Source organism: Mustela erminea, chromosome 5, assembly GCF_009829155.1.
Source record: "Mustela erminea isolate mMusErm1 chromosome 5, mMusErm1.Pri, whole genome shotgun sequence".
NCBI lineage: Eukaryota > Metazoa > Chordata > Mammalia > Carnivora > Mustelidae > Mustela > Mustela erminea.
Window position 1 is genome coordinate 137,254,725 of NC_045618.1, and position 16,816 is coordinate 137,271,540.

At 37.4% G+C, this 16,816-nt stretch overlaps 1 protein-coding gene across 4 annotated transcripts in view; it reads left to right on the forward strand.

Annotated features, from left to right (window-relative positions):
• Positions 1-16,816, forward strand: part of PPP4R4 (protein phosphatase 4 regulatory subunit 4) — a 103,655-nt gene that overhangs the window by 50,323 nt on the left and 36,516 nt on the right. For 2 of the 4 annotated variants that reach the window (XM_032345143.1, XM_032345146.1), the window contains exons 4-8: positions 5,120-5,267; positions 5,781-5,854; positions 7,324-7,430; positions 8,233-8,340; positions 15,285-15,406. In XM_032345143.1, the coding sequence (XP_032201034.1) occupies positions 5,120-5,267; positions 5,781-5,854; positions 7,324-7,430; positions 8,233-8,340; positions 15,285-15,406 (559 nt within the window). Of the gene's footprint in view, positions 1-1,402; positions 1,504-1,609; positions 1,983-5,119; positions 5,268-5,780; positions 5,855-7,323; positions 7,431-8,232; positions 8,341-15,284; positions 15,407-16,816 lie in introns of those variants that run through there. The other 2 variants (XM_032345147.1, XM_032345148.1) reach the window with 2 other exon arrangements.

Here is a 16,816-nt window from a genome sequence, read left to right on the forward strand (position 1 = left end):
TGAGAGAGAAAGAGAGAGAGAGAAAGAACACACAAGTGGTGGGGAAGGGCAGAGGGTGGGAGACATAGTCTCCTTGCTGAGCAGGGAGCCAACGTGGGGCTCAGTTCAAGGACCCTGGGATCATGACCCAAGCTGAAGGCTGATGCTTAACTGACTGAGCCACCTGGGGCCCCCTATATAGCTCTTTATTTACATTCTAGGCCTAACTTGTAAGATTACATGATTCTAATTATTATATGTAAAAATGACTTTTTTGGGCAGAGTAGCCCAATTAGAACTTCAGTTTTAAAACCACTGTCGTGAAATGTTTTTCTTTGTTAGGTGTTGTCATGATCTTTCGGGTAAGGGTGTGTGGTCACATGTCAGTAGCCATATGACAGTTACGATTGGCATTGGTATTTCCTTTACGGAAAGAGATCTTTGGGATATTGTTACGTGTACCTCCTCATGAACCTTGCTAATCACTGAAACACAGATTTAAAGAAGGGAAAAACATATCCCTCTTAGTCCTGTTCCTGTCTCCACTTTATTTTCCCTTTTTCGCTCTCAGAGTCTGATTTCGGGGCTCTCAACTAGTTCTCCCCCACTTTATTTTAGAGTACAGCATGGCAGCCAGTGATGGGGAAAAAAAAAAAAGGTAGAGTGAATTGTTAAAGGTACCCAAGTTGGCATGTTCCAATTATTCATATTTAACTCAGTTTTAAAGTCATAAACATTATCATTTAATAGTGAAAAGAGTTGTTTACCATTATTGTTAGTCATAAAAGTTCTCACAGCTGTGACCCTCAAAACCCAGGTATTTTACATGTCCCAAGTCTTCAATGTTTTAGTATTTAGATTCCTATTATTTAATTTCAAAACAATCAATGATATTCTCTCTAAAAAATATACAAAGATACTTTATAATGTTAGGGCTCCTTTACCTTTAGCCAGCACCATTTGTGGTAAATATATTTACCAGTTTAAATCAGTAAGTTTAGTCTCCAAATGTGTGAATCCAAAATATTTGTTCTTTTGGAATACGCCAGTGATTTATTTAATGTTTCTCGATGTTGTGCCTTGTAAGGAGGAATATCTTCCTGATGTAGAGAGTGTGGGTTTGCTGGAGACAGAGCAGTCGCCCTCTAGGCAAGGACTGTATTTTGCGGTTTTACAAAACGCTCTCTCGTACTAGTCATGCTAACTACAGAATGAATTTAAGCAGCGAAGTGTCTAGGACATTCTCCTTCCTCAAGTGGGAATAGTTTTTAAAATTTGGAGATGTACCATGTACTCATTTATCAAATGTCTCATTTCATTTTTGAGGACTTCAGGTTGGAATGCCAGCCAGACGGTATTCTGTAAGAGGAGCCTGACTGGCACTAAGGCATGCACTTAAGCAATAGAGGAATTTCCTTTTCAGTGTCTTCCAAGGTCCATGAGGATGCACACTTATTTACCCAGAGTATGGATCTCACTATGTTTGTCCAGAGGGTGTGACTCTGTGGAGGAGAACACTTACTGGTAAGTGTCAAACTCTTATTGTATTATATTTCAGAAAAACATGTTTAGAAATGAACTGATTTTTAGCAGTGATAAAATCTCTTAGTCTGTGCTGGTTTCTTAACAGTGGACAGTCCCCGATGTTGAAGTCAGCACAACAAGAGAAAAACCCAAATCCTGATAAGACTTGAGGATTTTTCGAAAATTAAGTGCAGACTAGTTGGGGCACATGTTCCTGCGGGAGTCAAGACTAAATAATGCAGTAAGAAGATACGAAGTTGGAGAGCTTCTCATGTTCTTCTTTTGCATAAAGTTTGCATATGCACAAAACCCAAGACTGTAATGGCTTTCAGAGGGGCAGAATTACATCTCTTGGAACTTAAAACCGCAGACTCCTGTGACCCGGAATGTACACTCTGGCCCTCATGATATAGTTTAATATTTCCCTGCACCATACTTTGTGTTTCTAAATAAAAGCTGTGTGTTCTGAAACCTGTAAATGATGTATACTGGCCACATCAAATCTTTTAAATTAAGAGTGTTTTTCAAATCCAGAATGATTACTGTGGAACAGATGTTTGGTTTAGAAACAGTAAAACAAGGAGACACGGGAGGGCTGACTTCAGAGACCTGTCACTGCTTTACGCTGCTTTTTGCTTCACGCCCATCATTCCTTCTCTTTTTCTTTCAGCAAAGAACTCTTAAGATATGTAATTGGCTATTGGTTGAAAAACCTTGTAAAGTGACGTTTGTGTGTGTGTGATACCAAAGTCTGAATGTGCAGTAGGTTTCCTGGGAATTAACCATACCGCTTCAACATCTGCCACGGGAAAGCCACTGCCAGATCTCCTGGACGGTGGCGTGAAGGCTTGGGATTGATTTTGGCCAGGCCTTAGTAAGTGACGAATAGAAGTGCAGAATCCATGAGGAAGAATTCCAAAACTTAGCTTTGGCATCAGGCAGATGAGGGTTAAGTCTTCAGAGTTGCCGGTCACTAGCTCACAGAACATGGACAATCCCGAGTCTGGTTCTTCTGCTTTGAAATGACATGTTATGTCCCGGAACAATCACTGGCCATGCGCCCACCCTATGAATCAAGATGTCTGAGTTCTGGTTGTGCATCCCAGCTGCAGAGATGCTGGGGGAGAAGGTGGCAGGAATGTCTCCTGATTGGCGTGATAGAGAGAGGGTGGAGAATGCATTTGTGTGTGATCCTTTTTTGCTTTGCCTTTGTCTCATTCTCCCAATCCCTAATCTTCAGGACTCTCCTCAAAATCTCTTGAAGCCAGCTATTAGGAGATGTGGAAAATGTTTGTGAAGGGAGAGAGAATGTCAAGAGCAGGAAGTTTAGGTCAAAGGATAAGAGCTGCTCAGTCATCTGGCAATTTCTTCCTGAATGGCTGCTGCGTGCCAGGAGGTGGGCGCAGCTGTGAGCACAGCAGCCAGAAACTCTTGCCGTCCTGAAGCTGGTGTTTCGGGGTGCAAGGCTGGCCATAAGCACGTGAGCATGTTGGGAGAGTAGAGATAATGCATCCATGGAAAAAGGAGGTGGTGAGAGCGTGAGTGGGGGAGGGGCTTTCAGTATAAAATCGGGTCATTGGGGAGGAGCTTCTTGGAAAGGTGATACTTGAATAGAGGCTTGGGAGAGCTCAGGGAGCCCATCACGTGGAAATCTGGGAAAAGTGGAAAGTGGGAACAGATCTGGGAAGTCATTGCAAGGACTGACTTTTCTGAGTGCCAGAAAGCCCCTGGGGAGTGTTGAGCTGAAAAGTGCCATGATCTGTCTTATTTTTTATAAGAATCTTTCTGGCTACTATGTAGAGACTAGACTGTAGAGGGGCAATGATGGCAGCAGGGACTAGTTAACAGGTTACTGGGATAATTCAGGCTGGAGGTGATGGTGGCTTAGATCAGGGTGGTGGCCATGGAGGTAGCAAGTGGTCAGATTCCGGATCAGGATTGGTTGGCCATCTGTGGTGAGTGAGGGACCGAGAGGAGCTGAGGACTAGCCTCAGAGTTTTGGGGTTGGTGACCAAAAGGGCGGGGCTATCATTCACTGCTGACCAAGGTGAAGACTGGAGGAGGAGCAGGTTTTGGGAAGAGATCAGTTCAGGTGAGGACAAGATGAGATTCCTCTTAGATAACCAGATGCAGAGGAACCAGTGGATGGCCAGTGGTCATTATTTAAATGCCCAGTTTACACGAGTTGCTAAGTCGTAATAACTTGGCTTATATGACTTAAATCTCTGAGAAGATGGTACTACAATTCAACTACAATTTACATTTTATAGATTAGGAAGTAATACAGAGAGATTGATTTTTTTTTTAAGATTTTATTCATTTATTTGACAGACAGAGATCACAAGTAGGCAGAGAGGCAGGCAGAGAGAGAGAGGAGGAAGCAGGCTCCCCGCAGAGCAGAGAGCCCGATGTGGGGCTCGATCCCAGGACCATGAGCCGAAGGTAGAGGCTTTAACCCACTGAGCCACCCAGGTGCCCCGAGAGATTAATTTTCTTAAGGTCACAGATATGAAACTTTGTTTTATGGCTGCCAGTTCTACATTGTTCTACCAACTTTATTATGTTAGTTATAAAATAGGAGTTCAAGGGCAATTCCCATAATTGACATAACTGATTAAGCAAAGTAGGACTTTTAACTAACTTTACATTTTACACACACACACATGCATACATTTTCTCTTCTAAAGAAGTAATATCTTTCATGAGGTTTATATGAAAGATTTTTTTTTTTACTTTTGATGTGTTGAAAACTAATAGGTTTTTACTTTGAATATATGTTAATTTTTTAAAAATGTTGAATGGCGGTGGTTATGAATTCAGTTAATTTTTAGGAGCATTCTTTTTTTTTTTATTAAAAGATTTTATTTATTTATTTGTCATAGAGAGAGAAGCGAGAGCAAGCACAGGCAGACAGAGTGGCAGGCAGAGGCAGAGGGAGAAGCAGGCTCCCTGCCAAGCAAGGAGCCCGATGTGGGACTCGATCCCAGGATGCTGGGATCATGACCTGAGCCGAAGGCAGCCGCTTAACCAACTGAGCCACCCAGGCGTCCCGTTTTAGGAGCATTCTTATATTTAAAAAATTCCTTTTAAAAACAGTTTACTGCATGGTCATTTATGTACTCATCAGTGTTTTTAAGGGGGAAAATATATTTGTATAACCTTAAGTGTATTCCTTTTTTATATTAAATGCATAATGTTTATTTTTGAAGCAGAAATACAAGTAATGAAGACACATGTGATTGACCTTTGACATTATTGCTCTTGGTATGATGGCAAACTGTACAAGACAAATAGCAAAATTAGACATTGAGAGCTATCAAAAATCCCTATTCTATTATTCAGAGGTTTATCTATTTTTATAGTTTTCATTTAAAAAGACAATGGAATCTTATTTTGTAAATGCCTAAGACATTTAAACTTTTTTGTGGTGTAATGAGTTAAGCAATAAGGAGCAGATTAATAGAGTTTTCTTAAAGTAATAAGAGGAAGCACATATACTTCTAGGTCATATACAGTTATTTTGTGGAATGTGACTATGTTTAGTTTCTCTGACCTTGGATTTTAAAACTTCGAGTTTCTGATCTCTCATCTCTGTAAACTCTTTGTGATTGCGCAGGAAGTCCTGCATGTTGCAGGAGTGGAAATGCAGTTAACAGCTGCAGTGTCGTTCCTGACCATTCTACAGGAAGAATCGGTGTCAATTCATACGTATGCCCACGCCTTCCTCCAAGTCATTCTGCTACACCTGGAGCACAGGGATGCAGGTCAGCAGCGTGGCGGGCTTCATTCTGTACCTGTTTATCGTGCCTTGGATGCAGCCCATGATGGTTTTCGAATCTTGTTAGCCTGATGAGGATAACTGAATGAAGCCATGGTGGTCATTAGTGTGACTAAAACCAGCCACGGCTCTTTCCTTCCAAAGCCCATGAAATTCAGTGGCCTTGAAAGCTGAAGACTCATTAATTCATCTTAGGAGCTATATTTTTTTCTTAGAATATTTGAATTTTACAGTATTTATGCAATAGTATCATTGTACACCGAAAAATACACATTTTAGCTGAAAGATATTCCTCCCCATATTATTTTTAAAGATAGAGATGTTTTCTAGATGTTGGTGAGGCAAAAAAAAAAAAAAAAAAAAAAAATAGAGGAGCTTCTTCAAATAGTAATAAAAATTATCATTCTATTTTATCATTAAGTATTGTTTAACTTAATGGCTGAGTTGAAACTAAATTTGTAAGACATTTAGTTGGGTGTGTTTTTTCTGTGTCGATCAGGTGTCAGCAATGCATGGCTGGAAACTCTTCTGTCTGTGATAGAAGTATTGCCCAAAGAAACCCTAAGACATGAGGTAATTCTTTCTTCCTTTTTTATTTATTTATTTTTTCAGTAAATACTATTAAGTAAGCCACTCTAAGGTTTTTTGTTTTTGTTTTTGATAAAAAGTCGCATTTAAAAAGAAAAATAAGGTTATTTCCCACTCTGAAAGCAACACATGTTCATTATGGAAAATATGAGTAATACAGAAAACAGTAGGAAGAAAAAGCATGGTTCTGGACTTAACCAAAATCTGAAAAATCATTTCAGATTTTTTCCCTATACATGTTTTTTGTTGGACATACTAGTAATCATGGTGAATTTGTATGTGGTTGGTTATTTTTCACTTAGCATTATTTTCCTATGTTATTTTAAACTCACTGGTAATAGATACAAAATATTTTACTTGTTAAACATTTAAACCTACTTTCAACATTTTATTATTAAAATAAGGTATTAGCGAGCATCTATGTAGAACTTTTTAAGTTTTTCAGATAATTTTCTTAACTCTACCTTCCAAAAAAGTGGACTTAGGAGGTTAGAGGACATTCATATTCTTAAGACTCTTACTAGCAATATGTGGAAATGCCTGTTTCCCTGGACTTTTCTCAGCAATAGTGTTCCAATTTGATTGATTTATTCATTTCTAAGGGTTTTTTATTTATTCATTTGAGAGAGAGTGAGAGCATGAGCAAGGGGGAGGGTAAGAGGATTACTTAGACAAATTAAAGAGCGGGGGCCAGAATCATGGTATTTTTTGTTTTGCTTGTTTGTTGTTGTTGTAATTTTTTGAAGATTTTATTCATTTATTTGACAGACAGATCACAAGTAGGCAGAGAGGCAGGCAGAGAGAGAGAGGAGGAAGCAGGTTCCCTGCGGAGCAGAAAGCCTGATGCAGGGCTCCATCCCAGGACCCTGAGATCATGACCTGAGCCGAAGGCAGAGACTTTAACCCACTGAGCCCCCCCGGCGCCCCAGAATCATGGTTTTGACCTTCATAGTTCTTTACAGTCTTTCATCGTGTTGTGTCGTTGCGTGTCCAGCATGTACATAATACGGTATCAGAAGTGCATTCAAATGACAGAATTATTTAATAGAATGTATTTGAAGCTATATTGTTTTGCATCCCTTTAAGATAAATATAAAAATTTTATATGGAATAAAAATAAATTTTAGATATGTGGTAATTATCTTTTTTTCTTTTGAAAATGTACATTTCACAATGGTATTCTATGTTTGTACGGATCATTGCAGAATTCACCTTAAGCTTTAATTCAGTTTTTATGTGCCCGAGTGGTTTTTAATTATATAATTTTTCATCAGCTTTACCTTAGTAAGCTGGAAGGCAAACAGGATGATTCAGGTTGTGAGCACCTCACATTGTAATTCAGGTTCCTTAAAAACACTTAAGACCCTAAAATATTTCTTGAGGAAAATAGCTGACATTAGTGGCAAGAATATATAAAACTTTGTGAATTTGTTCTCTGAATTTTTTCTCTTTAGATTTTGAACCCACTTGTTTCCAAGGCACAACTTTCCCAAACAGTCCAGTCTCGTTTAGTTAGTTGTAAAATTTTAGGAAAATTGACCAACAAATTTGATGCCCATACGTGAGTATTTGTATATAATTTTTGTTTACTTTATTCAATTAAATTGATTTAAAATGTATGATGGTCATATGATTAATAATTATATTAGACATATCATTCCATACTCATATAAGCTTAGTTGTTTTAACTTCATAGAATTCTTAAAAGTGTACTTATTCAGATGCATTTCTTCTGATCTCATGGCATTTCAAAATCAATACGGTTAACTTTTTTTCTATTTCTCATCTTAATCTTCTCTTTCACACACCTAATGTAATTTTGAACATAAAATGGTATTATTCTATAGACTTCAAAAATTGTCAAACCTACCTAAAGATAGACTTTCTGGTTTCTTCCATTATTGTTATGAATTCATTATTTAGAATTTGAAAAATTTGAGGTTTTATGGAGAATCTTAATAGTTTATATGTTACTCTCTGCCCAGATGATAAATCCCAAGTGGAAAGAATGAAATGTTGTATAATTATGACGCAAGAGGAAAATATAAAATTGAAGAATATTTTGGTCGATGGTTGTTAGACCATTCCATTTCCTTGTAGCCTTTCATTTTAGCTAAGATGTTTAACTGTCAATCCAAAATTAACCATTACTTTAGAAAGAGCCAGGCATATATATAACTTACAAGTCACAAAAGATAACATCCAAATGTAATAAGATATGTGAAAATACCATGTAAAGTATAAAGCTTTCTACTAAAGCATATTTGTTTTTATGAAGTTAAGCTAAGATTTTGATAATAATTGTTTGAAAATTTTAATTATTCTAAAACACCCACTTGCATGTTCCTCTCCTTCCCTTCTAGCATTAAAAGAGAAATACTTCCTCTGGTAAAATCACTCTGTCAAGATGTAGAATATGAAGTTCGGTCTTGTATGTGTCGGCAATTAGAAAACATAGCTCAGGGCATTGGGTAAGTACACTTTTAATAACTTATTTCATATTCTTCTGACTTGTCAAATATTCGTATCCTATTCCTGTATTCCATGAAAACATGGTGTTGAAAGGCTAAGCTTTATATGATCTTTAAAAATGATTGTAACAAGTACCTCCTTATGTGTCTGGATTAAGAGAGATTAAAGTGAAGAATGTTAGCATTCATTTCATGCTAATTTCTCTCTTCCCTTCAGTTGCTTGTTAGCTTCCCAGATTTAGGAAGGGAAAATGTCCTGATACAAACCATGCTTGGTCTATTGCAATAGCATTTCTTTGGGCTAGCAGCGTATTATTGGGTCATCTCAGATGGGATTACTCAGTTGAAGTCTTTGTTTCCTGTACACTCTGCACTTGCACTGTCTGTTTTGTTGCTCTTTTTGCGTTTTGGAAGTGTGAAACTTAGGAAAGAGACCGATAGGGCAGGTAGTCTCTTCTCCATAAAAACTGATTTTATGTCAATATATATTAAAGGAAGTTTTATCTAAGAATCATCTTGGGAAATAGTTTTTTTTTAAAGATCCTAAATTGATACAAAAAATATTGGACCACTCATTTTTAGTAGAAGTTGCACTGTTTTCATCTGGTTCTTTGTTTCACAAGCAGGGACAATCAGGTTGTTGCCATTTGCACAACTGTTAAAAAAAAAAAATTGGGGACCAGTAGTTAAGGCTTCAGATGCCCTCAGAATGTCACACAGATTCAGGTCCTCTGTCCTCTCGACCTTGCTGAGTTGGATTTAAGTGTTGTGTGGGAAACTTAACATTTCAACAGAGGAATCATTTCTCTAATTTTGATTTCAGAACCAACTTCTTTCTGATAGATCTTTCAAAGCTAGGCTGACTCTGGATCATTGTAGACCATGAATAATTCAGTCTTGCCCAGTTCTGTGTTCCTTAATCAGGATCAGAACCTATCAGGAGAATATACCACCATCTTTTTGTATTCCATTTTTTTTTTCATCTGACATTTTGCCACTGTTAAAAACACCCTGGTCAGTTGGGTGCCTCGGTGACTTAGCTAAGTGTCCGACTCTTGATTTTGCCTCAGGTCGTGATCTCAGAGTGCTGAGATTGAGCCCTGCCTTGGGCTCCATGCTCAGTGGAGAGACTGCTTGGGGTTCTTTCTCTCCCTCTGCCCCTCCTCCAGCTCGCTCACTCTCTCTCTAAAATAAATAAGATCTTTAAAAACAACCCTCCCCCCACAAAAAAGAAACAAAAAAACCCATCCAGGTCAAGTATGTTCCAATTAGTCTTCTGAAAATTAATACTGGGCCATTGCTTAAGGATTAATTTACAAAAGCAAAACTAGACTCTACCTAGCTTGTTAACTTAGAATTCATGTAATAAACTAATTTGCCTGATTAAATGCATATTCATTTCAATTTGAATTCTCACATACTATTAGAACATAATCATAGGACTTCCATGGTGTGATGGCTGATCCCTGCTAATATCTGATTCATATTCTTTATTCTCCCTTTGATAAGTACATGAAACTAAAGAGAGGTATACTGTCTTTTCTTTTGGCATTGGAAATCAGGACTATTGATAGGATCTGATAACCACCAACAGGAAATTCCTACTCTCAAGGCTAGAAGAATCTCTGAGATGGGTGGAAGAAGGTGGGAACAGACATTTCAGAGATTGCTACTGATTGAAGAGAGAGGCTGCCCACCTCTGCACTGGGAGTTGTGTTCTAAGGCATTTGGGGATGAGAAGTGCTGGGAGGAGGCCCAAGCATGGTGCAGATGTGGGTTTGTAATCTCCTGTTTGCTGCGGCTGGCGAGAGAACAATTACTGACCACTTTATTTTATTTTTAAGATTTTATTTATTTATTTATTTGACACAGAGAGAGAGAACACAAATAGGCAGAGAGGCAGGCAGAGAGAGAGGGGGAAGCAGGCTCCCTGCTGAGCAGAGAGCCCGATATGGGGCTCGATCCCAGGACTCTGGGATCATGACCTGAGCTGAAGGCAGAGGCTTTAGCCCACTGAGCCACCCAGGCACCCTGACCACTTTAGTTTAATCAGAAATGAGCACCAGAAATTGTATCCATTAATAAGGCAAAATTGAGAGATTCTTGTCAAGCTAGCATATCCATATGAATTAAAGGCTACAAAACACTAGAAAGGTAACTGTGGATTGTGCACCAGCTTAGGGTCAAAGAGGACAGTTCTTAGAATAATCAGATGAATAACAAATAGTATAATGAAGAGGTAATGCACATTTGTTTGTAGGAGAACAACTGTATGGAATACAGGGATGACTAAAGAGAAAAATAAGAAACAAATATGGGACCTACAAAAATATCCTTCAGTGTTAGAGGGGAAGAACATACACAGCCCTCAGACTGGAAAGGAGGAACACACTTTTGAAGAAGTTGCTCAAACTTCTAATTCTGATGATATGGCAAATGAGAGAACTTAGAAATGCTGCTTATGAACATCTGACAAAATTCAGTATCCACTCATGATAAAAACTTTCAGGAAGCTGGGGTAAAATGCACTTCCCTAATCTGATACAGAGCAGATATGAAAAACCTACAGTTAACATCATAGTTAATGGTAGGTATTGAATGCTTTTCCTTTAAGGTAAGCATATCATAGTCCAGGGTAGTTTTCATCACTTGTATCTCACACTGTTCTGGAGGTTCCAGCTATTGCAATAAGGCAAGAAAACAAAATCCTAAAAGGTCTGAGGATCTGAAAGGGAGAAGTGAAATGATTTCTACTTATAGATGACATCACCGTTTACATAGAAAATCCTCAGTAATTTATACAACAATTATTAGAACTAACAAATGGATTTAAGGCTATTTCAGGATACATACCAAAAAAAAAAAAAAAAAAAAAAGATCAGTGGGACAGAAGAGAGACTAGAAATGGACCCAGGTATACATGGCGAGTTGACTTTTAGCAGAGTGCCAAAACAGTTCAAGGAAGAAAATCTTTTCAAAATACAGCACTGGGATAATAATATTCATGACAGAAAAGAGTGAACATTGATTCTCACCTTATACCCTACATAAAGACTAATCTGAAATTTATCACATTCTTGAGTATAATCAAATAAGAATTTATGTCCACAATAAGAATTATATATACATGTTTATAGCAGCTTTATTTGTAATAACCCAAACTGCAGTATTCCAAATGTCTACCTATAGGTGAAGGGAAAAATAAATGTGGTATGTCCATACAGTGAAATACTGTTTAGCAAGAAAAAGGAACATAGTGCTGATACATGCAATATGACATATGCATAACCCCGATGCAAAAGAGTATACACCGTAATATAAAATACAAACTATAGTGACAAAAAGCAGATCCATGATTGCCTTTGTCAGAGGTGGATTGTAGAATTCAGATATAATGGGACTGATGATTGGTTTTTGTCCTCTGCCCATGATTTTTCTCTTTTGTCAGTTTGGAAGGTCAATGATGAAGGGGAGCCACGTAGGGGGAGGGCCAAGCAAGAACACTAGAAGCACCTTCTATCTTCTTAACAAAGAGATGGAGATGATCGGTCCCCAGTATTTCTTTAAGCCTAGGCTTCTTAAAACAGGCCAGTGGAAAGGGCACAAACAAATGAGAAGTTTCCTTGAATTGCTGTTGCTGTCCTGGCCCACCGTGGAACTCAGGATTATCTTCATTAGTATTTCGCTGAAGCAGACAAGCCATCAGACGATGCTGAATCATGGCCAGTACCTGGGTCAATTTGTATCATGCAGCCAGACCCCAGATTCCGGTTTGGCTGTCGGGGCAAGCTTGCTTGTTTCATTCATCTTGTTATCCTTCACCCTGTATTTTGGGCACCTCTCCTCTGACGTCATGGGAGCGCTAGATTGTAATTGCTAGTATCTTGGCTGAAAAAACCAGACTTCTACACAAATCATAGGATCAGGCTGTCCCAAGATTTTTGTTCCAATTACTGAAATGCCAGAAGGGTTTTTAGTAGAAAGGATAATGACCTAGAATTCTGCCCTAGCTGGGGTGGAGTTTACATTTAAAATCAAGAAAGATATTCTTATAGATACACTAGCACAGGCAGGGTAAAACCCACATCTACTTCCTGAAAAAGTTACTCAGCTATAATCCAGTTTGTTTAGAAGAACTAATACAGAGTATTTGCATCTTAGTGTGGGTCTGCCATGATGCCTTATTCCCACTTAACTTTTATAATGTGACAGATGGGCAAAGAAAACATATATATGTATCTAAAGAAGAAATACAAGTCTCTAATAAGTAGATTCAACCTCTTTGTTCAAACTCATTGGTTGAAGAGATATGTATTCATTTAATGAATATATATTGAGCATCTACTGTAAGCACTGGATTACATATGATGGATGTAATAATGGAAAAGATACAGTCCTGCCTCCAGGTGCTTGGAATTTGATAACAGATGTAGTCAAGTAGGCAGACAGTTATTGAATAGTATGTGATATTTACAAAAACAATAGTGAAATGCTACTTTGCCAATGAAATTGGAAAAGTTAATGATAATTCTTCAGTATTAGCAAAGGCACAGAGAACATCTTCATGTCCTACTGGGAAAGCATAAACTTAGAGTCCATTTGAGTTCTACAATATAGGGAAAATTTTTGCTTATATTTTACCTATATTATTGGATTTTGAGAGATGAGTTTAAGGAACTAGTTTATAGTAAAATTGATGAATAATCGAAGTGTACACTTAGATAATATTTACTATATGTTCTAAGCACTTCACATGTATGAACTTAATATCCTGACAAACATCTCTTGGGTGGATAGTATCATTCCATTTTTACAGATGGTGGGGAAGCTGAAGCCCAAAGAGGATGTTATATGATATGAACAGGAAAGAAGTCTGAAAGACCATATATTATCAGAAACTTTCAAAGTTTCTCTAAGTAGAGCATTACAGGTTATTTTAACTTATTTTTATGCTTCTTATATTTAAAAAATTTTGATAATGATCATATAAAAGTACTGTTTTAATACACAGTGCAGTAGTTTTTCATGGCTTTAACCTAGTTGGACAGGAGAAGTCCCCATTTGTGTTGGTAGGTTGAAATTGAAATGGCCCTAGGAACCACTAATGAAATACAGATGTGATTTATTCTCTTTGCCTTTTCAACATTAAGAAATCATTGTACAACTGTTAAAGACCTCTTGCTTCTGATTATCTTTAACATCCAGATAATTAAGTTGGGATTGCATCAGTGTACTACTTTGGGGAAGAAAAGGAAAGTCTGTTGAAAGATTGAATGGAGATAAGTTTTGACTGTAAATAGTGATGAAATCTTTATCTTAAACTCTTATTTTTCATTCTTAATAAATTCAATGTTTTCAATGGTAAACAAATAGTTCTGAGGAAGATTTGTATGAAATAAATTTTTATGACCTTTGGGTCAGAACATATTCTCCTGTTTTACTCCTTTACCTACCCTACTTCCTATGTTTGATGAATGTGAACTACTGGTAATGCTAACCTCTACACCTGTGATCTAGATTCATTTCTTTTTTTTCCTTTCTCTTAATTTTATGCTAAAGAAATGGGTATTTGTTATTTTCTTGGCAATTTACTCAAAATCTCACATGGGTATTTTATATACGAAGAGTAAGTACTATTTCGAAAAAAAATTTTATTGAGGTATAATTGACATATGACATTATGTTAGTTTCATGTGTACAACATAATGATTTGATATTTGTATACATTGCAAATAATTAGCATAGTAAGTCTAGTTACCACTTGCTACCATACATAGTTACAGAATATTTTTTTCTTATCATGAGGACGTTTAAGATTTATTCTCTTAGCAACGTTCAGATATGCAGTAGAATATTGTTAACTATAGTCACTATGCTGCACATTCCATTCCCATAACTTATTTATTTAATAACTTGAGGTTTGCAACTTCTGACCACCTTCCTCTCTTTCATAGATTAATTTCTTAAAGGCAGTTTTTGGCCCTCTGATCACTCAAGTCCTTCGAGCTGTGCTGCAATATGGTAGCCACTAGCCATGTTTGGCTATTTAAATTAAGTAAAATGCAATTAAAATTTCAGTTCCTCAGTTATACTGGCCTTATTTTAACTGCTCAATAGCCACATGTGGCTGCTTAACAGATTATAGACATTTCTATCATAGCAACACCTTCTGCTTGACAGTCTTGGAGTCTTTGTGTTCTGCCCTGAATTTTTTAAGGTTTTCTGCAGCTCTGGTTAACTTTCTCATATGCTATCAGATTATAATTTATACCATTTTCTGTGATGTGTCCAAGAAAGCTGGCCACATTATATGCCTCCACTTTATCAGCGTGTGTCATTGTAATAACATCTCATGGTGAATAAGCAGAAACGTAAAGTCTTGAATTAGAACCATTTGTGATTATATTATAAATGTCGTGTATGTCCTGAAAGCATGTTTATTGTGTTTCATTCTTTTAGAGGGAATATTTAGTATCATATGTCATTCTTCTATATAGAAATTCGTTCCTGTAACGTTATGTTTTAGGTGAAAGAAAAAATAATTTATCCTTTGAAATCTGGAGAAAAAGATTTTGTTTAAGGTTTCTATAATCACTACTGTTAAAATTTTCTGACTAGTCCAGATTGTTGGCTTGTTACTTAAAATGGAAAACTACTTTAAAATTTATAAAGTCTAGTATAAACTTCTAGTCATTAGGATCTCTGTAGGTAATAATATTATCCTGGTAGAACTAGAATTGATTTAAGTAATTATACAATTACTATGAATGTTTCTTATGTTTATATCACTCTCTCCAACCAGACTGCAAGCTTCTGTAGAGCAGGAACCATGTCCTTGTGATTTTTCCTGTTTTCTACAGCACCTGGCCCCATGACTTGTTCTTAATAAGTTCTTGCTATAGTTTATTGAATTGAGCTATTTCCTTCCGTTGCTTATTGTGCAGGACAGAACTTACAAAGAGTGTGGTGCTTCCTGAACTGATAGAGCTCTCTAGGGATGAGAGCAGCAGCGTACGTCTTGCAGCTTTTGAAACTTTGGTTAATCTGCTTGATGTATTTGATGCAGGTAAGTCTTCACGTGCACACCTGTTTGCTTCTGAAAGCAATGTTTTTCCTTGTTTTGTATCACTGATAGGGAGTAAAGGAAGATAAAGGCCAGAATCTCTTACGTTAGGTTTTGTGATTAACGTTAAGCCTTCCTAAGAATTTGGCGTGGTAATTAGCCTCTGACTTGCTCAACTAACTGACCCTAGGAAAGATGCTGACGAGAACAGTGTCTAAATTAGTTTCCCTTCCTTAATGTTCTTATATTAAAACTCTCATGGCCATAGGAAGAGAAATTTGGGATGAGGTACTTGGGTGGGAATGTATAAGGAGGTGTTTCTTAGTGTTGTGTCAAATCACAGAGACAGCTGCTCTGTGAGTGTATGACTAGACCTTTGACTAATGCTGGACATTAATTTGTCAGTAAACATTAACCATGTTGATATGGTGAAATTTGGAGGAGTAAATATCAAGTACTTTGGTGCAAAACTCTATTGTGTAATTATAGGATTACATTTACTTGGATTAAGAGCATTTTACTGAACCAGGAGAGCCTGTTAAAGATTTTTGCAGTGTGGACAGTAATTACATATGATTGCTACAGAATAATCATTTAGGCTCTCTGATGGGCCAGAGGGGGAAAAGCTATAATACACGAAAAGAGGTGAATGAAGGACTCTCCTTGTCCTAATTATGGGGCACCCTGGGCATTCAGTCTGGGAGTCCTGGCATCCTCTCTGCTCTCTTCCCCTCACTGCCCGCACTTGGTTGTCACAGATCTGGGTCTGACCTGTCTTCTCGGCTTTCCCTGCCATTCCTTCCCGCTCCCGGTACATGAGGCTCCAATTCCATTCGTCATCACCTTGGCTTCTTTGCTGGTCTGAGCTTCTCAAGTTCAGAGACCATGTATTACTCCTTTTGCTATTTACTTAATATAATGCTTTTATTCTATGTGAAATACAGTAAGTGTTTGTCTGATGAGTGTTGTTTAGTTACAACAGTAGTTGTACTGAACTGTGGAGATAGTCACAGGAATAATAATACTAATAAGCCTCTTGCTGCATTTTACTTAGTCCTCTCAGACCCTTAATAAAGTAGTGGTGCATTTCTGAAAGTTTAAGAGAACTATGGGAAATTCAGAGCATCTAGAATTAAGATAACATATCAGAAATTTATAGCCAGCAGACGTATTTAAAAATATTCACTAACTTCTGAGGTGCCTGGATGGCTCAGTCAGTTGGGTGTCCAACTCCTGATTTCAGCTCAGATCTTGATTGCAGGGTTGTGAGTTGAAGCCCTGCACTGGGCTCCATGCTGGGTGGGGAGCCTACTTTAAAAAAAAAAAAAAATCGATTAGCTTCTTAAGGAAGTGTCCTCTAAGAAGTAAAAGTGAAGAAATTCAGTAAACAGGCATATGGAAAGTCTGCACTTC